This window comes from Astatotilapia calliptera, chromosome 3, assembly GCF_964374335.1.
Source record: "Astatotilapia calliptera chromosome 3, fAstCal68.1, whole genome shotgun sequence".
NCBI lineage: Eukaryota > Metazoa > Chordata > Actinopteri > Cichliformes > Cichlidae > Astatotilapia > Astatotilapia calliptera.
In genome coordinates this window covers 75,981,495-76,001,694 of record NC_137424.1, presented here as the reverse complement: position 1 = coordinate 76,001,694, position 20,200 = coordinate 75,981,495, and the positions used below count along the sequence as shown (strand labels likewise).

The 20,200-nt window shown below is 50.7% G+C and overlaps 3 protein-coding genes across 3 annotated transcripts; all 3 read left to right on the top strand.

Moving 5' to 3' along the window:
• Positions 1 to 524: 524 nt before the first annotated feature.
• LOC145422683 (uncharacterized) lies at positions 525 to 5,003 on the top strand. Its single transcript, XM_080294281.1, has 2 exons — positions 525 to 1,808; positions 4,611 to 5,003. Exons 1-2 carry the CDS (start codon positions 837 to 839, stop codon positions 4,872 to 4,874), a joined length of 1,236 nt encoding a protein of 411 aa, XP_080150407.1. The 5' UTR covers positions 525 to 836; the 3' UTR covers positions 4,875 to 5,003.
• Positions 5,004 to 6,850: 1,847 nt separating this feature from the next.
• Positions 6,851 to 14,350, top strand: LOC145422678 (uncharacterized). The gene is made up of 6 exons (XM_080294267.1): positions 6,851 to 8,125; positions 8,486 to 8,818; positions 8,905 to 9,003; positions 9,237 to 9,566; positions 11,728 to 12,487; positions 12,592 to 14,350. The coding sequence occupies exons 1-5, from the start codon at positions 7,684 to 7,686 to the stop codon at positions 12,075 to 12,077; spliced, it is 1,554 nt and encodes a 517-aa protein (XP_080150393.1). The 5' UTR covers positions 6,851 to 7,683; the 3' UTR covers positions 12,078 to 12,487; positions 12,592 to 14,350.
• A 357-nt stretch (positions 14,351 to 14,707) lies between these two features.
• Positions 14,708 to 19,704, top strand: LOC145422682 (uncharacterized). The gene is made up of 2 exons (XM_080294277.1): positions 14,708 to 15,991; positions 18,794 to 19,704. Exons 1-2 carry the CDS (start codon positions 15,020 to 15,022, stop codon positions 19,055 to 19,057), a joined length of 1,236 nt encoding a protein of 411 aa, XP_080150403.1. The 5' UTR covers positions 14,708 to 15,019; the 3' UTR covers positions 19,058 to 19,704.
• The last annotated feature ends 496 nt before the right edge of the window (positions 19,705 to 20,200 follow it).

Below are 20,200 nucleotides of genomic sequence, written 5' to 3'. Positions count from 1 at the left end.
CCTCAAAAGTGATCTGTGGCCGGTCGGACTTCATTCCACAGATGTGCTTTAACAAAGTGTGAAGCTGAACTCTGAGCTGTGACAGTGTGAGCAGTGTGAGAGTGTCAGTAGATGATCAGCAGAGGAAAGTGAAGCTGCTGTGAGCTGATGTCCTGAAGGGCAACACCTTTTTTGCTCATAATACCCCCCCCCCCCCCCACACACACACACACACACCCCAAAGCAAGGCCGCCCTGAGCAACGGCCCATGTCGCCCCTATCAAAAAACCACCACTGCCTGGGAACAAAACAAACTATAGCCAAGGGTTAGATTGAAATATTGAGTCCTTAATTTCCATAGATTATTGTGGCTGACTTATAATAATAATAATAATAATAATAATAATAATAATAATAATAATAATAATAATAATAATAATGGATTGCATTTATATAGTGCTTTTCGAGAACCTCAAAGCGCTGTACAATTCCATTATTCATTCACTCTCACATTCACACACTGGTGGAGGCAAGTTACAGTTGTAGCCACAGCTGCCCTGGGGCAGGCTGACTGACTCAGAGGTGTGTTATGGTGTGTGGGGTTATAATATTACCATATGCCATGTTAGACCCTTAATTAAAGACTGTGAATCATTATGTAGTTCTAGTTTGCATTATTCTCCTGAATTAGAAGAAGGTGATAACTGTTACATAACCTGGTGATAAAGACCTGTGTGTGTGTGTACCTGTGTATAGTGCATTTCACAAGTGGTGCCGAAACCCAGTGTCCGGCCGGCGTGGGGTTGTCCGACCCACAGGCTGCGCCGCCCGCCCAGCCTTTGCAGTTTCTGGCGCAGATGCTGGTGGAGATGGCAAAGATGAGCCGGGACCAGGCGGCGGCCCAGCGGGCTCACCTGGCTGCGCTGCAGGAGCAGACGGACTGGCAGACGCTGGTTCTGGAGCGGCTGGTTGGGGCCGCTGCTCCGCCGAAGCCCCCGCCGCTGTCGGTGGCGATGCCCCGGATGGGGGACGGGGACGACCCCCAGGTTTTCCTGGAGACTTTTCATGCCACGGCGGAGGCCTGCCAGTGGCCGCAGGTGGAGTGGGCTCCGCGTTTGCTTCCTCTGCTGTCGGTGGAGGCTCAGACGGCGGCCCTGAGTCTGCCGCCGACCTCGAGGAGCAGCTTCCAGGACGTGAGCTGGGCGGTGGTGGACAGGATGGGGCTCACCGCTGAAGATCATCGCCGGCGGTTCCGGGCCTGTCGGCTAGCCGCGGCGGATCGGCCGTTTGCTTGGGCCCGGAAGCTGCGTGACGCGGCGGTGCGCTGGCTGCAGCCGGGATCGTCAGAGGGCGAGACGCTGCTGGTGGACAAGGTGGTGCTGGAGCAGTTCGTGGAGGGGCTGCCCGCAGAGACGGCGAGATGGGTCAGGTTCCACCGTCCCGCAAGCCTGGAGGTGGCGGTAACGTTGGCGGAGGACCACCTTGCCGCTAGAGCGGGGGAGCCCGGGGACAGCGGCCGGAGGCCGAGCAAACAAGCCCCAGTGCCAGCACCGAGGCGCCGGGTACCTGCGCCAGGGCAGGCAGAGCGGGCGCCGGCGCTGAGCCCCACTAATCCTTTTGCTGCGTTTGTGCCTTCCCAGGGATCAGACATGAGCAGTGCCGCCCCTGAGCCACGGAGAACAGCACAGACGCCGGGGCAGGAGTGCTGGAAGTGCGGGCAACCGGGACACCTGAGGAGGGACTGTCCTCTGATGGAAGTGGGGCAGGTGTTCCGCGTTGCCAGTGCCCCAGCACCCTCTCCCGGTCCAGGAGGGACATACAGCATTCCGGTAAGGACTCGAAGGGGTATACGCCATGCTTTGGTGGACACGGGCTGCATGCAGACCCTCGTGCACCAAGGCTTGGTTCGCCCCGGGGCATTGCTGGAGGCGGAATGGGTGGAGGTGAAGTGTGTTCATGGTGATATTCACAGGTATCCCATAGTGCCGCTGTTATTAAAGTATAAGGGCAAAACGCATAGAGTAACGGCTGCGGTTAGCCCGCACCTGTCGCATCCCCTAATTCTGGGCACGAATTGGCCGGGGTTTCATCATCTGTTGGGACAGTATGTGGGGATGCGATCACGACCGTTAGTAGCATGTAGTGTCTGCGCGGCGCTCAGCGGTGACGCGGGGTCGTCCGACACTGACTCCGGGGAGGGGGAGACGGCGGGTCCTTCATGGGAAGCCCCGCCGGCTCTGGAAGTTTCCTCCACGGGTGATTTCCCACTGGAGCAGTCTCGTGATGACACCCTACGCTCAGCCTTTGACCAGGTGATTGAGATTGATGGTCACGTGGTGCGCCCTGAAGCCGTGCGGACCTAACCGCGCTTCATTTTATCAAAGCATAGGTTATATCGAGTGAGTCGTGACACTCGCACGGAGGAGACACACACCCAGTTGTTGGTGCCGCAGGGCCGCCGGGAAACGATTTTCCAGGCGGCTCATTATAACCCCACGGCAGGGCATATGGGATACGAAAAAACTCTGGAGCGAATAACGGCCCGATTTTATTGGCCGGGCATCCGAGCGGATGTGCGCCGCTGGTGCGCATCCTGCCCGGACTGCCAACTTGTTAATCAGCCGGCCATACCAAAAGCGCCTTTGCGCCCGCTCCAACTCATGGAGGTCCCGTTTGAGCGCATTGGCATGGACCTCATCGGGCCGTTTCATCGGAGTGCACGCGGCTACCGCTTTGTATTAATACTGGTGGATTATGCAACGCGGTACCCGGAAGCAGTCCCGCTGCGCACCATCTCTGCAAAGAGTGTGGCGCAGGCACTGTTTCAGGTCATCTCCCGAGTCGGAATCCCGAAAGAGATACTGACTGACCAGGGCACGTCGTTTATGTCTCGTACACTGCGGGAACTGTACGAATTTCTGGGCATTAAATCTATTCGGACCTGCGTCTACCACCCCCAGACGGATGGGCTGGTGGAGCGGCTGAATAAGACTTTAAAGTCCATGATTCGTAAGTTCATTAACGAGGATGAACGCAATTGGGATCGCTGGCTAGACCCTCTGTTATTTGCAGTGCGGGAGGTGCCCCAGGCCTCCACGGGATTTTCTCCCTTTGAATTGCTGTTCGGCAGGAAGCCGCGTGGGGTGCTCGACCTGATTAAAGAAAGCTGGGAGGACGGTCCGAGCCCCGCCAAGAATGAGATTCAGTACGTGTTGGACCTGAGAGCGAAACTCCACACTTTGGGGAGGTTGTCACGGGAGAATTTGCTCCAGGCTCAGCAGCGTCAGCAACGCCTGTATGACAGAGGGGCTAGACTCAGGCAATTTTCACCGGGAGACAAAGTGCTTGTATTACTCCCTTCTTCCAGCTCGAAGTTGCTCGCCAAGTGGCAAGGACCCTTTGTGGTCACACGGTGAGTCTGGGACGTTGACTATGAGGTCGCTCGGTCGGACAGGGGAGGGGCCACGCAGATTTATCACCTCAATCTCCTTAAAGAGTGGAGAGAGGTTGAAACCGCTTCTCTGGTAAGCCTGGTTAAGGAGAGAGATGAGTTGGGGCCGGAGGTGCCAAATTCCATCATCCCCGCCTCCCTCCCTTGTGATGACCATCTCACACAGGCCCAGAGAGCGGACGTTGTCGCGTTACAACAGCGTTTTGCAGATGTGTTCTCCCCCCTGCCCGGCCGCACGTCTCTCATTGAGCATCATTTTGTAACGCAGCCTGGCGTGACGGTGCGTTCACGGCCCTACAGGATTCCTGAGCATAAACTGCAAATCGTGCAGAGGGAATTGGCTGAAATGCTGAAAATGGGAGTGATAGAAGAGTCGCACAGCGCCTGGTGTAGCCCCATCGTTCTTGTGGTGAAGAAGGATGGGTCTATACGGTTCTGTGTCGACTATCGCAAGGTGAATGAAGTGTCACGTTTTGATGCTTATCCCATGCCCCGGGTCGACGAGCTCCTGGATCGGCTGGGCACGGCCCGTTTTTTCACGACCCTGGATTTGACCAAGGGCTACTGGCAGATTCCCTTGTCTGCCGAGTCCAGGGAGAAAACGGCCTTCTCCACTCCGTACGGGTTGTACCAATTCGTTACGCTTCCGTTCGGCTTGTTCGGAGCCCCTGCCACCTTTCAGTGCCTCATGGACCGGGTGCTGCGTCCGCACGCTGCATATGCTGCTGCCTACCTGGATGACGTGATCATCCACAGCGACACCTGGGCGGAGCATGTGCAGCGGGTGGTCGCGGTACTGGAGTCCCTGAGGAGGGCGGGGCTCACAGCCAACCCGAAGAAGTGTGCGGTTGGACGAAGGGAGGTACAGTATCTGGGGTACCACTTGGGGGGCGGGCAGGTGCGTCCACAGGTGGAAAAGACGGCGGCTATCGCATCCTGCCTGCGCCCCAGGACTAAAAAGGAGGTGAGACGGTTTCTGGGGCTGGCAGCTTACTATCAGCGTTTCGTGCCAGGGTTTGCGCAGCTGACCAGCCCCTTGACCGATCTCACCCGAAAGGGTGCTCCAGATCTGGTTCAGTGGACGGGGCCGTGCCAGGCGGCGTTTGTGCAGGTGAAAAAGTCTCTCTGTGGGGAGCCGCTGCTTCACACTCCTAACTTTTCCCTCCCTTTTGTTCTGCAGACTGACGCCTCGAACAGAGGGCTGGGGGCCGTTTTGTCCCAGCAGGTAAGGGGGGACGACCGTCCCGTTCTTTACATCAGTCGGAAGCTGGCGGAGCGTGAAAGACGGTACAGCACTGTGGAGAAGGAGTGCTTGGCTATCCGCTGGGCGGTCGACTCCCTTCGCTATTACCTCCTGGGGCGCTCATTCACCCTCTGCTCGGACCACGCCCCGCTGCAGTGGCTCCACCGCATGAAGGATGCCAACGCCCGGATCACCCGGTAGTATCTGGCTTTACAGCCCTTTAAGTTCAAGGTGGTCCATAGGCCAGGGGCGCAGATGGCGGTGGCCGATTTCCTGTCTCGCTCGCGGGGGGGGGGGAGTAGGTTCGGCCGGACGGCTCCCCGGCCTCAGTCGGGCGGTGGGGGTGTGTGGCGGAGGTGTGGTCCCGGGCGCGGCTGCAGGGGAGGAGTGGTGCAGTGGGCTCAACGGGGCGGTGCTGGAGATGCCAGTGTGAACAGCTGATGGCGATTTGGACTGATAATGGTTTCCTTCCCTTTTTATAGTGAGACGGAGAGGAGCGGAGGGGAGGAAATCAGCTGGGACCGACAGCTGTCAGACTGTGTTCAGTCATAACCTGGGAAAACTGTAAATAAATGTGGAACCTGGTGATAAAGACCTGTGTGTGTGTGTACCTGTGTATAGTGCATTTCACAAAGAGTTTGAGCAATGCTCCACCATTTTGAGATCTGATGCTGTCTGCGTACGGTGTCCATCTCCCACGCGTGTGATCATTAAAATCATCGTTTGACTCAACCCGGCCGGACCAGTGTTGTTATTGTGGTTTTTCCTCTTGTATACATCCCCAATATTTGAATCCGTAACAGGTGCCAGTAGAAATCACTGATTAAAATAAACATAAAAAAAGCCTGTCACATATTGAAAGGTTTTACTGTTCAGTTTTCAGCTGTTTTTGTTTTACATTTCAAATATGTGTGCAGCCAGACATCATGTCAGGCTGCCAAAACTGACTCCTAAGAAAAGGGGAGACTTGTGTTTCCTCATAGTTTTACACCTGTTGATCCACTTTCTATCATCCACACAAAGAACCTTCAAATCCCTGCAGATCTGTCAGCTGATCATGCCCTCTCCTGTGATTGGCTGAGCTTCATGCCTGGAAAAGTTCTTTCACACTGTTCATCCTGGAGCTGCTTTATGTCCATGATCTGAATGGAAACACATCTGCATCATTGTAGCTACAGTCGATGTTTCAGTGTTAGGACTGAAGGTGGAGCTTTGTGCGTGTTGGGCTGAGGCTGAAGCAGTCCCCCCCAACGGGAGCGCTCAGGCGTGAAACTAGGAGGAAAGCCGACGTCCTCCTCTTCCCTCAAAAGTGATCTGTGGCCGGTCGGACTTCATTCCACAGATGTGCTTTAACAAAGTGTGAAGCTGAACTCTGAGCTGTGACAGTGTGAGCAGTGTGAGAGTGTCAGTAGATGATCAGCAGAGGAAAGTGAAGCTGCTGTGAGCTGATGTCCTGAAGGGCTTTTAAAGAGTCTCTGAGTTTGACAGGAACATGAAGATGTTTGTGGTTTTTGTGATCCTCCTGCACGGTAAGTACACCTTCCTCTCTTTGCTCTCATCATCAGCTTTTCTCTTATCTCGCTCTAAAATGAATGTGTTGAAGTGCAGCAGGTCTTGAGACATGACAGCCCAGTGAGTTGCGTCAAAGTTCATGACTTGACTGAATCGGTCTGTCACAACGAACGAGCGGACGCAAGAGCAGGACTGTGCTGAAACTAAAAACAAACAATATCATCAGGAGCTATATACAAGGTACAAGTGAAAAGGAGCTCCAGGTAATTCAGGGACAAGGGAGGGAAAAACCACACACGCTTATGATCACACTCCAGGGATGAAAACACGGACAGGTCCAGGAAGATCTATATAAAAGAAAACATGACTACAAGTCAGGAAAAGACTAGAGACGAGAATTTACAGGAAATAGCCGGGGCTACACTGACTAGTGTCGTTCAACGATCCAGCAGTCAGAAACACTGAGCTGTCACCTTGAGCAGAGGCTCGAGTGACAAGATAATGAGCAGCAGGTGAGTAATTATTTTCAGGGCACAGGCCTGAGGGTGGAACCCACAACAAGTTCAACCCCTGCAGAGAACAGTGAGGGAGAGAGAAAGAAGAGAGAAACAACAACAACAGTGCGATCTCAGAGGTGAACGCCAGGGAGACACGGGAAAGCATGACAGTTTCTGTCAAACACTGGATTAGTTTATCTGGCTGTTTGTCACAGGCAGCTGGAAAACACATGGTCCGATAGTCGTTCCTGTTATACTACTTCATAATCCATGTCAAGTCCTTTGGTTGCTTGAATGTGCAAAGTTCTCTGGAAAACAGTGAAGCTCCATCACCTCCAAACAGTGAGAGCCTCTATGGTTTTTAGATATGCTCTACACTAAAAGATAGAAGATAAAAATATTTCTGTATGGAATATAGATTCCTAATAGCAACAAGATTCCTCCTTGTGAATTAATAAGTAAATATGTCATGTTGCCTTTGTAACATGTTTTGGAGCATTTGTGGACTGTTGGAGTGAAAAACTGTGACTGTCCTGAAGGAGTGTGACTGCTCATCTGTCTTGTCACACAAGATGGAAATTATGGCCTGTGAGGTTTGTTATAATTCTCCAGTTTCTGTGTTACTGACATTGTATCAATAGTTTTTTTGAATTGGGAAAAGAATGCTGTGTATAACTGAAGCTGTTATGCGTTCTTGGGCTACATGGTGTTCTGGTGGTTAGCACTGTTGCCTCTGAGCACAAAGGTCCTGAGTCCAACTCCACTGCTTCTCTGGGGTCTTTTTGTGTGGAGTTTGCATGTTCTCCTCATGTTTACGTCGGTTCCCTATAGGTACTCTGGCTTCCTCCAATGTCCAAAGAAATGCAGTTCATGGTATTAGGTTAATTTGTAATTCATTGGTGTGAACATGTGAATGGTTAGTCCTGGGACAAGCTGGTGATCTGTCCAGGGTGTAACCCCTCCCCCCCGTGACCCTGACTAGGATAAGTGGAATAGGATGGATGAAGATAATGTTGGTTGTATTGCATCTTTTAACTCTGGGTCAAACCCACAACATTCATTTGATTTTTGTTCGTGTCTCTGTCCTTCCAGTTTCCCAGCATGCTCTGGCTGTGGTGGTGGTGGAGGTGAATGAGGGGGAAAGGTCTGTCCTACTATCATGTCTGTACTCAGGTTCTATACCTGAGGACAATCCAACAGTGATGTGGACTCGCAGTGACCTTGATCCCAAATCTGTACACCAACAACGAGAAGGAGACGATCTTACAGGACAAAACCAGCGTTACAGCAGACGCACATCAATGAATCGTTACGCTTTGATCATTAAAGACTTCAGCCTCACTCTGAGGAAACCCACAAAGACTGACAGCGGCAACTACACCTGCTCCATCAGTGCTGGAGGGAAAGAACGAAAACTCAGAGACATCCAGCTGCTGGTCAAAGGTCAGCATCAAATTCTAACACCTGCTGTGATTACATGTCGTATTCAGTACTACAGAGAAAGGTCAGAGGTTAAATGAAAGCAAAGTATTTCTTAAACGGTTTCTGAAGGTCTTGATGAGCCCAGCAGGAACGTTTGTAGACTTGACCTCAGTGAAAACAGCAAAACAAGAGAAGCAAAGCAGAAGAAATTCGTTCTGTGCATGTGCAGATGTGTTTATGTTTACCTCTGGGAGGTTCAGCACACACACATCTGTACATACATTAAACACATTAAAATTTTATGCATGGCCCAACACAAAACTTTTAGAGGCCTTTTGCTGCCACTTCTATGGTTGACACTTTGGTTTCTTGTCTTCTCAGACCAGCAGGTGGAGGTGAAGGTGAGGGAAGGGTCAGAGTCTGTCATCCTGCCCTGCAACACAACACCTGACCTGCCTGAGGACACCACAGTGGAGTGGACTCGCTCTGACCTCGGACTCATCACAGTCCATGAGTATTCTAACAGAAATGATGACCTTATGACTCAGGACGAAGTTTACAGAGACCGAACGATGATGAGTGAAGACCTGCTGAGAACTGGAGACTTCAGTCTGACCCTGAAACACCCCAAAGTGAAAGACACGGGACGATACATCTGCACCATCTACAGGGACAAAGACATCCTGACACAGAAAGTAGTGCTGCAGGTCAAAAGTAGGTGCTGGAGATAAAGGTCAAAGGTCAATACTGTAGACACAGCTTAGAGATTAGAAGTCATTTTGTTTTATGTTTCCCCACAGAACCATTTCCATCCTGGGTCAAAGATCTTCTGGTTCTCCTGTTTGTCTTTGTGATTTTTGGAGGTCTTTTATATTATTTACGTCACTATTACATGTCAGGTAAGAGTCTTTCCTACTACACTACCCATAATACCAGTGGTTAACAGGTGGCCTCTGGTGGCCTCTTGACTGTGTTCAGACCAGACACATGAGATCGTGAGATCAAAGAACGAGTCAGGAACAAACTGAGACACAATCTGATTGAGACTAGAAGGCAAGGAGGGCGCAGGGAGGTCATGTGACCATCACAGCTGGTGCTGATGTCATCGTGTTGTGCTTTGTTGTCCTCTCAGATTACCAAGTGGAGGTGGATTCAGGGGTGGCGTCTGTCAAGCTGCCCTGCAAAACTATATTTAAATTCCTAAAACACACTAAAGTGGAGTGGAGGGACAGGAACAACAGGAAGGTCCACGTGTATCAGAACGGCTCTGAGCAGCCTGAAAAACAGCACCGGTTTTACAGAAACCGAACAGAGATGAAGAGCACATCTCTGCTGAAACCTGGAGACCTCAGTCTGACCCTGACATATCCAACGGATGACGACAACTTCACCTACACCTGTACCATCTACAGCAGGAAAGGAAACATACTGACAAGGAAAAATGTGCACCTCCATGTCAGAGGTCAGTGCTGCTTATACAGGTCAAAGGTTTTGACACACTAGACTAGACACACTGACATGAGACAAAGACCAAAGTAAAACAGGAAACACACCAACTGAACTCTAGACATGAAAACTGAGGAGACAGAAAATAGAGTCCTAAAAAACAGGACAGAAAGGCACAAAGAAAGCACAAAACATAGTTTTTACCTTGTTTCTCCCCGAATCCCACACAGTGCTCACGTCTGTGGCGTGAATTGTGACAACCCCAACTCCAAATCTGTACAGTGGCTTCTCTCGGTTCTCAATACCTAGTGAGAAAACACATGAATTAAACTGCCAAGCAACACACACACAAAGTTCTCACTAACAAACCCATTGCGAACTCAACGATCCAGCACCGACTGAAGCTCAGCCACTCGCTTAAGTAGAGAGGCAACTGATGAAGGCAATCAGCTGGCTTCAGAGCAGGAACTCTCCTCAGCCTGATGATTCTTGTAATTCTTTCTTCCGGATACACACACTCATGTCCAAACACCTATACACATAAACAGGGACAAGGCTGTGCAGAGATTTTTAAATGGGCGGGTGCTCAAAGTTCAAAAGGGGCACAGAGAAAAGGCCGAATAACAACAACCCGCATTCATCAACAATCTAATATGGAATCACATCATACTATATCACTGTCATCAGGTGGGGACAAGGCAAAGCAAACATATTCCATGTTTACCTGATGGGTACAATGTTGCTCTTGTGGGGTTTCTGCTGCTCCTGCTGTGATAGTGCTGGAGGGCAGGGCTGTGCTGATCCGAGACTGTAGACATTAAATGCAAAGATTGGTGAAGGTGCTTGGAACCATAAGGAAACAAAATAAACTCGGCTCTGCCTGTGACTCAGTTTGCCTCTCTTACTCTTTCATCTCCTCATCTCATCTATCACTCTCCACTCGATGTCCATCTGACAACAAGGCACAGTTTGCTATTGCATTAATCTATTATTTAATTATCCACACTTCACAAATCTTGCACCTAATCCATAACAAAGTAATGATAGACAATGTTATAGAACTATTCTTACGAAGCATTTATAGACCGTGTTATATCATGAATAATAATTTTTAAAAATCTATACACATAAAACAAACACTAATATAATCTGTTTCTTAATGTGTTTTCTTTAACATACAGTGTGTCTTTTTTAATATCATAATAATCCATAATTATGCTGATATGCATATCATCATATTGCATATGCAAGTCCCTCAGAAAGGCAGGAAAAGCCCTGTAACTTACTTTAAAACCAAATATGTTCCCTAAAACCGTGGACAGAACTACAGACCCATGACAGTTGTCTTTTTTCATGTAATTTGAACAAGCCTCTTAAAAAGTCGGTGATCACAGTCGGCCTCTCTCGGTTTTTATTACCACTGTTCATTTTAAAGCTCGGTTTTTAAAACCTTACGATGTAACTACAGCCCAGCCCATGCAGCAGTATAATAATGACTAATAATATATTGGAGTGGGCCTGATACTCATGTCCCAGGACAGGCCCATGACAGTGCTGCCATCAAATTGCCTTTCTTTGCTTTGACTCTGTCTCCAACAAGAGGTGAAGCAGATGTTCTTACATTAATGGAATCACTAATACAACAGATCACCTGAAAACGAGTAATGAATTTGCTGAAACAGATGTCTTTATTAATGAATTGTACTGACTAGTCTGTATTTCTCTCAGCTGAGCTGTTTCTGAAAGAAGAACTCGTTCATGTCACAGAACAGACGTCTTTATGACATAATGTATCTGGCATGCAGAGAATCATGTTCATTTAGATGTTGCTGACATTTAAAATTCAGTTTTGCTTTTATTTTGAAACATTTTTATTTTATTTCAATATTTTTTTAGTCTGAATAAATCAAACTTGCTTGATAGGACAGCTCTCAGGTAACAAGATGGCAAAAAAGTCTTTGACTCTGAAATAAAACAGCAGAGTTCTTTAAGACAGAGCTCTGCTGCTGATTAGACAGAAACCAAATAAGACACCGTTTCTGTTCAGTTGAACATGTTTCAGACTGGAACCAGTCAAACTTGATTTCATTGCAAAGATGCCATTTTCTCCATTCAGACAAAACATGTTCAGAGCTGCTTCTGCTGCACAGCTCATGTTGTGTTGTGACTCCTCTCAGTCCCCCAGGTGGAGGTGGATTCAGGGGAGGCATCTGTCCTGCTGCCCTGCAAAACTACTATAAACCTGCCTAAAGATGCTAAAGTGAAGTGGATGACCAGATTCAACAGGAAGGTCCACGTGTATGAGAACGGATCTGACCAGCTTGAAGATCAGGACAACCATTACAGAGACCGAACACAGATGAATAAAGACCTGCTGAAAACTAGAGACCTCAGTCTGACCCTGAAAGACCCCACAGACTGGGACACAGACATCTACACCTGCACCGTCTGCAACAGGGAGGGGAAAAAAATCCTGATGAAACAAGTGGAGCTGAAAGTCAGAGGTCAGTGCTGCTGCTGGGTGTGAGCTGCAGAAGAAGAAGAGATGATGAGATCTTCATGAACACAAATCTTAGTTTGTGCTTTAGACTGTTTATGAAATTTGTTGTCCTTCAGTCTGTCAGGTGGAGGTGGAGGAGGGGGCGGAGTCTGTAGAGCTACCTTTCAAAACCACAAAAGAGCTGCCTGCAGATGCTAAGGTGGTGTGGTGGAACAATGATGACAGGAAGGTCCACGTGTATAAGAACGGCTCTGATCAGCCTGGAGAACAGCACCAGGTTTACAGAGACCGAACAAAGATGAAGAGAAGATCTCTGCTGAAGCCTGGAGACCTCAGTCTGACCCTGAAACAGCCCACAGAGAGAGACAGTGGGAGGTACAGCTGTAGAGTCTACGGGGAGATCAAGAGATACAAAAGAGTGCTGCTCAGAGTCAAAGGTTTGTGTGTGTGTGTGTGTGTGTGTGTGTGTGTGTGTGTGTGTGTGTGTGTGTGTGTGTGTGTGTCTTACTGTGTGTGTGACTGTCTTGTGTCTCCTCTGCAGGGAGAGTTCAGGTCCAGGATCAAACAGGGGACATCAGGAACAGAAGCAGCTCCATTGATCTGACTCCTCTGATGGCTGATCAATCAGTTTGATCTGTGTGTTTGTGCATTTTCTACCTTAAATGTCCTGTATATTGACTGTTACCTGTAATGTCACTTTCTGACCAACAGCTGGCGCTCTTACAAATACCAGATCTGATTTGACTGCAGTTATATCAGAGGACATTTGGCCTCAGTCAGATGTGACTTGTGTCCAGTCACATCTGTCAGTGACCTGTAACACTGATGAATCGCTAATGAATTGATACACATTACGTATTAAGCAGAATATTGGGCTATTATTAATCTGAAGATTTAAGAACTGCTGCTGGAGCTGATGCTCAGTAATAAATAAATACACACAACACAAAATGCTTTTGCAGGTACCATGTATTTAAACAAAATCAAGGAAAAACAAGGGAAGAAAAGGAAAAATGTAAACAATCACCCTTTTCTTTTCTTTTTTTTCGCCTGTCCTGTTTGGTTCTTTTGCCATCAGAATTATTGTCTAAAGGCCAAAAAAGATGCCCAATGCATTTACTTTACCAAATGGACCATCCCAGCCTTGCCGTATTGGTCTATTGATTCACCTTTGCTTTTATTGTTTATTTTATTTTATTTTCACTTGCTACACACGGGACAGACATGACTGGGGAAAAGAAAAGGGAGAAAGAAAGAGGGAAAGAAAAACAGCGGTGAAGAGGAACGATGATAAAGGGCAAAAAACAAAAACCAACAAAACAGACAAAAAATGCATATATCAACCACCTGGATCACCTGTTGAGAAAGAAAAAAGAGAAAACAAGCAAAAAAAGAGACCAATATAATAAACAACATCATCGCGATTATCTATGTGAATATAACAGTAAATACTAAATATTGAATATTATTGTGCAGCACGTAGGATCGACAGCGCTCAGTGCGCTTTGGTTTGACAGTGTGGGCAGTTGTTGGTAGACGTATAACCCATCTTGAACATCCGATAACCTGTATTGAATTAATTGCAGACTGGGATTTCTAATTAAATGAAAGGTTTTTAAGCAAATCTGAGACCAGAAGTTTTGGTCTAAGTTAACTGATAAATCCGCTTCCCATTGAATCTCAGGGGTTAGAAGTTCATAGGTCACGATGCAGGGTCTCACACTATACGGCCTGATGCTCTGATGCGACCTGAGTGCTCAGACTGTGCATCCATAACATGAAGCTTATCATACAAAATCTGTCCCTTGCTCTCCCTCTCTCTGTCTTTCACTCACACAGACACACACCACCATCAACTTTGCTAAATTACTAATGAAAAACATTGACCAGGCAGCTGTGATTGAGCAGCAATGTCCATCCAACTCTTTTCATGGTTGTTGTAGTCGTGATAATTTTGTGAGGCCACATTGAAAAGCCTCGGATACGGAAGCGTAGAGCTGCCACCCAGGCAAAAGAAAAATAGAGCTATATCACGTAATACCGGGATATATCACACATGAAAAGTCTATTGTTCTAACAATACTCAGGCGTGAAACTAGGAGGAAAGCCGACGTCCTCCTCTTCCCTCAAAAGTGATCTGTGGCCGGTCGGACTTCATTCCACAGATGTGCTTTAACAAAGTGTGAAGCTGAACTCTGAGCTGTGACAGTGTGAGCAGTGTGAGAGTGTCAGTAGATGATCAGCAGAGGAGAGTGAAGCTGCTGTGAGCTGATGTCCTGAAGGGCAACACCTTTTTTGCTCATAATACCCCCCCCCCCCCCCCCCCCCACACACACACACACACACACACACCCCAAAGCAACGCCGCCCTGGGCAACGGCCCATGTCGCCCCTATCAAAAAACCACCACTGCCTGGGAACAAAACAAACTATAGCCAAGGGTTAGATTGAAATATTGAGTCCTTAATTTCCATAGATTATTGTGGCTGACTTATAATAATAGTAATAATAATAATAATAATAATAATAATAATAATAATAATAATAATAATGGATTGCATTTATATAGTGCTTTTCGAGAACCTCAAAGCGCTGTACAATTCCATTATTCATTCACTCTCACATTCACACACTGGTGGAGGCAAGTTACAGTTGTAGCCACAGCTGCCCTGGGGCAGGCTGACTGACTCAGAGGTGTGTTATGGTGTGTGGGGTTATAATATTACCATATGCCATGTTAGACCCTTAATTAAAGACTGTGAATCATTATGTAGTTCTAGTTTGCATTATTCTCCTGAATTAGAAGAAGGTGATAACTGTTACATAACCTGGTGATAAAGACCTGTGTGTGTGTGTACCTGTGTATAGTGCATTTCACAAGTGGTGCCGAAACCCAGTGTCCGGCCGGCGTGGGGTTGTCCGACCCACAGGCTGCGCCGCCCGCCCAGCCTTTGCAGTTTCTGGCGCAGATGCTGGTGGAGATGGCAAAGATGAGCCGGGACCAGGCGGCGGCCCAGCGGGCTCACCTGGCTGCGCTGCAGGAGCAGACGGACTGGCAGACGCTGGTTCTGGAGCGGCTGGTTGGGGCCGCTGCTCCGCCGAAGCCCCCGCCGCTGTCGGTGGCGATGCCCCGGATGGGGGACGGGGACGACCCCCAGGTTTTCCTGGAGACTTTTCATGCCACGGCGGAGGCCTGCCAGTGGCCGCAGGTGGAGTGGGCTCCGCGTTTGCTTCCTCTGCTGTCGGTGGAGGCTCAGACGGCGGCCCTGAGTCTGCCGCCGACCTCGAGGAGCAGCTTCCAGGACGTGAGCTGGGCGGTGGTGGACAGGATGGGGCTCACCGCTGAAGATCATCGCCGGCGGTTCCGGGCCTGTCGGCTAGCCGCTGCGGATCGGCCGTTTGCTTGGGCCCGGAAGCTGCGTGACGCGGCGGTGCGCTGGCTGCAGCCGGGATCGTCAGAGGGCGAGACGCTGCTGGTGGACAAGGTGGTGCTGGAGCAGTTCGTGGAGGGGCTGCCCGCAGAGATGGCGAGATGGGTCAGGTTCCACCGTCCCGCAAGCCTGGAGGTGGCGGTAACGTTGGCGGAGGACCACCTTGCCGCTAGAGCGGGGGAGCCCGGGGACAGCGGCCGGAGGCCGAGCAAACAAGCCCCAGTGCCAGCACCGAGGCGCCGGGTACCTGCGCCAGGGCAGGCAGAGCGGGCGCCGGCGCTGAGCCCCACTAATCCTTTTGCTGCGTTTGTGCCTTCCCAGGGATCAGACATGAGCAGTGCCGCCCCTGAGCCATGGAGAACAGCACAGACGCCGGGGCAGGAGTGCTGGAAGTGCGGGCAACCGGGACACCTGAGGAGGGACTGTCCTCTGATGGAAGTGGGGCAGGTGTTCCGCGTTGCCAGTGCCCCAGCACCCTCTCCCGGTCCAGGAGGGACATACAGCATTCCGGTAAGGACTCGAAGGGGTATACGCCATGCTTTGGTGGACACGGGCTGCATGCAGACCCTCGTGCACCAAGGCTTGGTTCGCCCCGGGGCATTGCTGGAGGCGGAATGGGTGGAGGTGAAGTGTGTTCATGGTGATGTTCACAGGTATCCCATAGTGCCGCTGTTATTAAAGTATAAGGGCAAAACGCATAGAGTAACGGCTGCGGTTAGCCCGCACCTGTCGCATCCCCTAATTCTGGGCACGAATTGGCCGGGGTTTCATCATCTGTTGGGACAGTATGTGGGGATGCGATCACGACCGTTAGTAGCATGTAGTGTCTGCGCGGCGCTCAGCGGTGACGCGGGGTCGTCCGACACTGACTCCGGGGAGGGGGAGACGGCGGGTCCTTCATGGGAAGCCCCGCCGGCTCTGGAAGTTTCCCCCACGGGTGATTTCCCACTGGAGCAGTCTCGTGATGACACCCTACGCTCAGCCTTTGACCAGGTGATTGAGATTGATGGTCACGTGGTGCGCCCTGAAGCCGTGCGGACCTACCCGCGCTTCATTTTATCAAAGCATAGGTTATATCGAGTGAGTCGTGACACTCGCACGGAGGAGACACACACCCAGTTGTTGGTGACGCAGGGCCGCCGGGAAACGATTTTCCAGGCGGCTCATTATAACCCCACGGCAGGGCATATGGGATACGAAAAAACTCTGGAGCGAATAACGGCCCGATTTTATTGGCCGGGCATCCGAGCGGATGTGCGCCGCTGGTGCGCATCCTGCCCGGACTGCCAACTTGTTAATCAGCCGGCCATACCAAAAGCGCCTTTGCGCCCGCTCCAACTCATGGAGGTCCCGTTTGAGCGCATTGGCATGGACCTCATCGGGCCGTTTCATCGGAGTGCACGCGGCTACCGCTTTGTATTAATACTGGTGGATTATGCAACGCGGTACCCGGAAGCAGTCCCGCTGCGCACCATCTCTGCAAAGAGTGTGGCGCAGGCACTGTTTCAGGTTATCTCCCGAGTCGGAATCCCGAAAGAGATACTGACTGACCAGGGCACGTTGTTTATGTCTCGTACACTGCGGGAACTGTACGAATTTCTGGGCATTAAATCTATTCGGACCTGCGTCTACCACCCCCAGACGGATGGGCTGGTGGAGCGGCTGAATAAGACTTTAAAGTCCATGATTCGTAAGTTCATTAACGAGGATGAACGCAATTGGGATCGCTGGCTAGACCCTCTGTTATTTGCAGTGCGGGAGGTGCCCCAGGCCTCCACGGGATTTTCTCCCTTTGAATTGCTGTTCGGCAGGAAGCCGCGTGGGGTGCTCGACCTGATTAAAGAAAGCTGGGAGGACGGTCCGAGCCCCGCCAAGAATGAGATTCAGTACGTGTTGGACCTGAGAGCGAAACTCCACACTTTGGGGAGGTTGTCACGGGAGAATTTGCTCCAGGCTCAGCAGCGTCAGCAACGCCTGTATGACAGAGGGGCTAGACTCAGGCAATTTTCACCGGGAGACAAAGTGCTTGTATTACTCCCTTCTTCCAGCTCGAAGTTGCTCGCCAAGTGGCAAGGACCCTTTGTGGTCACACGGTGAGTCTGGGACGTTGACTATGAGGTCGCTCGGTCGGACAGGGGAGGGGCCACGCAGATTTATCACCTCAATCTCCTTAAAGAGTGGAGAGAGGTTGAAACCGCTTCTCTGGTAAGCCTGGTTAAGGAGAGAGATGAGTTGGGGCCGGAGGTGCCAAATTCCATCATCCCCGCCTCCCTCCCTTGTGATGACCATCTCACACAGGCCCAGAGAGCGGACGTTGTCGCGTTACAACAGCGTTTTGCAGATGTGTTCTCCCCCCTGCCCGGCCGCACGTCTCTCATTGAGCATCATTTTGTAACGCAGCCTGGCGTGACGGTGCGTTCACGGCCCTACAGGATTCCTGAGCATAAACTGCAAATCGTGCAGAGGGAATTGGCTGAAATGCTGAAAATGGGAGTGATAGAAGAGTCGCACAGCGCCTGGTGTAGCCCCATCATTCTTGTGGTGAAGAAGGATGGGTCTATACGGTTCTGTGTCGACTATCGCAAGGTGAATGAAGTGTCACGTTTTGATGCTTATCCCATGCCCCGGGTCGACGAGCTCCTGGATCGGCTGGGCACGGCCCGTTTTTTCACGACCCTGGATTTGACCAAGGGCTACTGGCAGATTCCCTTGTCTGCCGAGTCCAGGGAGAAAACGGCCTTCTCCACTCCGTACGGGTTGTACCAATTCGTTACGCTTCCGTTCGGCTTGTTCGGAGCCCCTGCCACCTTTCAGTGCCTCATGGACCGGGTGCTGCGTCCGCACGCTGCATATGCTGCTGCCTACCTGGATGACGTGATCATCCACAGCGACACCTGGGCGGAGCATGTGCAGCGGGTGGTCGCGGTACTGGAGTCCCTGAGGAGGGCGGGGCTCACAGCCAACCCGAAGAAGTGTGCGGTTGGACGAAGGGAGGTACAGTATCTGGGGTACCACTTGGGGGGCGGGCAGGTGCGTCCACAGGTGGAAAAGACGGCGGCTATCGCATCCTGCCTGCGCCCCAGGACTAAAAAGGAGGTGAGACGGTTTCTGGGGCTGGCAGCTTACTATCAGCGTTTCGTGCCAGGGTTTGCGCAGCTGACCAGCCCCTTGACCGATCTCACCCGAAAGGGTGCTCCAGATCTGGTTCAGTGGACGGGGCCGTGCCAGGCGGCGTTTGTGCAGGTGAAAAAGTCTCTCTGTGGGGAGCCGCTGCTTCACACTCCTAACTTTTCCCTCCCTTTTGTTCTGCAGACTGACGCCTCGAACAGAGGGCTGGGGGCCGTTTTGTCCCAGCAGGTAAGGGGGGACGACCGTCCCGTTCTTTACATCAGTCGGAAGCTGGCGGAGCGTGAAAGACGGTACAGCACTGTGGAGAAGGAGTGCTTGGCTATCCGCTGGGCAGTCGACTCCCTTCGCTATTACCTCCTGGGGCGCTCATTCACCCTCTGCTCGGACCACGTCCCGCTGCAGTGGCTCCACCGCATGAAGGATGCCAACGCCCGGATCACCCGGTAGTATCTGGCTTTACAGCCCTTTAAGTTCAAGGTGGTCCATAGGCCAGGGGCGCAGATGGCGGTGGCCGATTTCCTGTCTCGCTCACGGGGGGGGGGAGTAGGTTCGGCCGGACGGCTCCCCGGCCTCAGTCGGGCGGTGGGGGTGTGTGGCGGAGGTGTGGTCCCGGGCGCGGCTGCAGGGGAGGAGTGGTGCAGTGGGCTCAACGGGGCGGTGCTGGAGATGCCAGTGTGAACAGCTGATGGCGATTTGGACTGATAATGGTTTCCTTCCCTTTTTATAGTGAGACGGAGAGGAGCGGAGGGGAGGAAATCAGCTGGGACCGACAGCTGTCAGACTGTGTTCAGTCATAACCTGGGAAAACTGTAAATAAATGTGGAACCTGGTGATAAAGACCTGTGTGTGTGTGTACCTGTGTATAGTGCATTTCACAAAGAGTTTGAGCAATGCTCCACCATTTTGAGATCTGATGCTGTCTGCGTACGGTGTCCATCTCCCACGCGTGTGATCATTAAAATCATCGTTTGACTCAACCCGGCCGGACCAGTGTTGTTATTGTGGTTTTTCCTCTTGTATACATCCCCAATATTTGAATCCGTAACAGGTGCCAGTAGAAATCACTGATTAAAATAAACATAAAAAAAGCCTGTCACATATTGAAAGGTTTTACTGTTCAGTTTTCAGCTGTTTTTGTTTTACATTTCAAATATGTGTGCAGCCAGACATCATGTCAGGCTGCCAAAACTGACTCCTAAGAAAAGGGGAGACTTGTGTTTCCTCATAGTTTTACACCTGTTGATCCACTTTCTATCATCCACACAAAGAACCTTCAAATCCCTGCAGATCTGTCAGCTGATCATGCCCTCTCCTGTGATTGGCTGAGCTTCATGCCTGGAAAAGTTCTTTCACACTGTTCATCCTGGAGCTGCTTTATGTCCATGATCTGAATGGAAACACATCTGCATCATTGTAGCTACAGTCGATGTTTCAGTGTTAGGACTGAAGGTGGAGCTTTGTGCGTGTTGGGCTGAGGCTGAAGCAGTCCCCCCCAACGGGAGCGCTCAGGCGTGAAACTAGGAGGAAAGCCGACGTCCTCCTCTTCCCTCAAAAGTGATCTGTGGCCGGTCGGACTTCATTCCACAGATG

What these genes read in the sequence shown, in the direction of transcription:
- LOC145422682 (XM_080294277.1), top strand. Translation starts at nt 15,020, where the DNA reads ATGCTGGTGGAGATGGCAAAGATGAGCCGGGACCAGGCGGCGGCCCAG. An exon ending in GAGGGACATACAGCATTCCG is followed by an intron (nt 15,992 to 18,793) that starts GTAAGGACTCGA and finishes TTTGTTCTGCAG; the next exon opens with ACTGACGCCTCGAACAGAGG.
- LOC145422683 (XM_080294281.1), top strand. Translation starts at nt 837, where the DNA reads ATGCTGGTGGAGATGGCAAAGATGAGCCGGGACCAGGCGGCGGCCCAG. An exon ending in GAGGGACATACAGCATTCCG is followed by an intron (nt 1,809 to 4,610) that starts GTAAGGACTCGA and finishes TTTGTTCTGCAG; the next exon opens with ACTGACGCCTCGAACAGAGG.
- LOC145422678 (XM_080294267.1), top strand. Translation starts at nt 7,684, where the DNA reads ATGAAGATAATGTTGGTTGTATTGCATCTTTTAACTCTGGGTCAAACC. An exon ending in CATCCAGCTGCTGGTCAAAG is followed by an intron (nt 8,126 to 8,485) that starts GTCAGCATCAAA and finishes TTGTCTTCTCAG; the next exon opens with ACCAGCAGGTGGAGGTGAAG. An exon ending in ACGTCACTATTACATGTCAG is followed by an intron (nt 9,004 to 9,236) that starts GTAAGAGTCTTT and finishes TTGTCCTCTCAG; the next exon opens with ATTACCAAGTGGAGGTGGAT.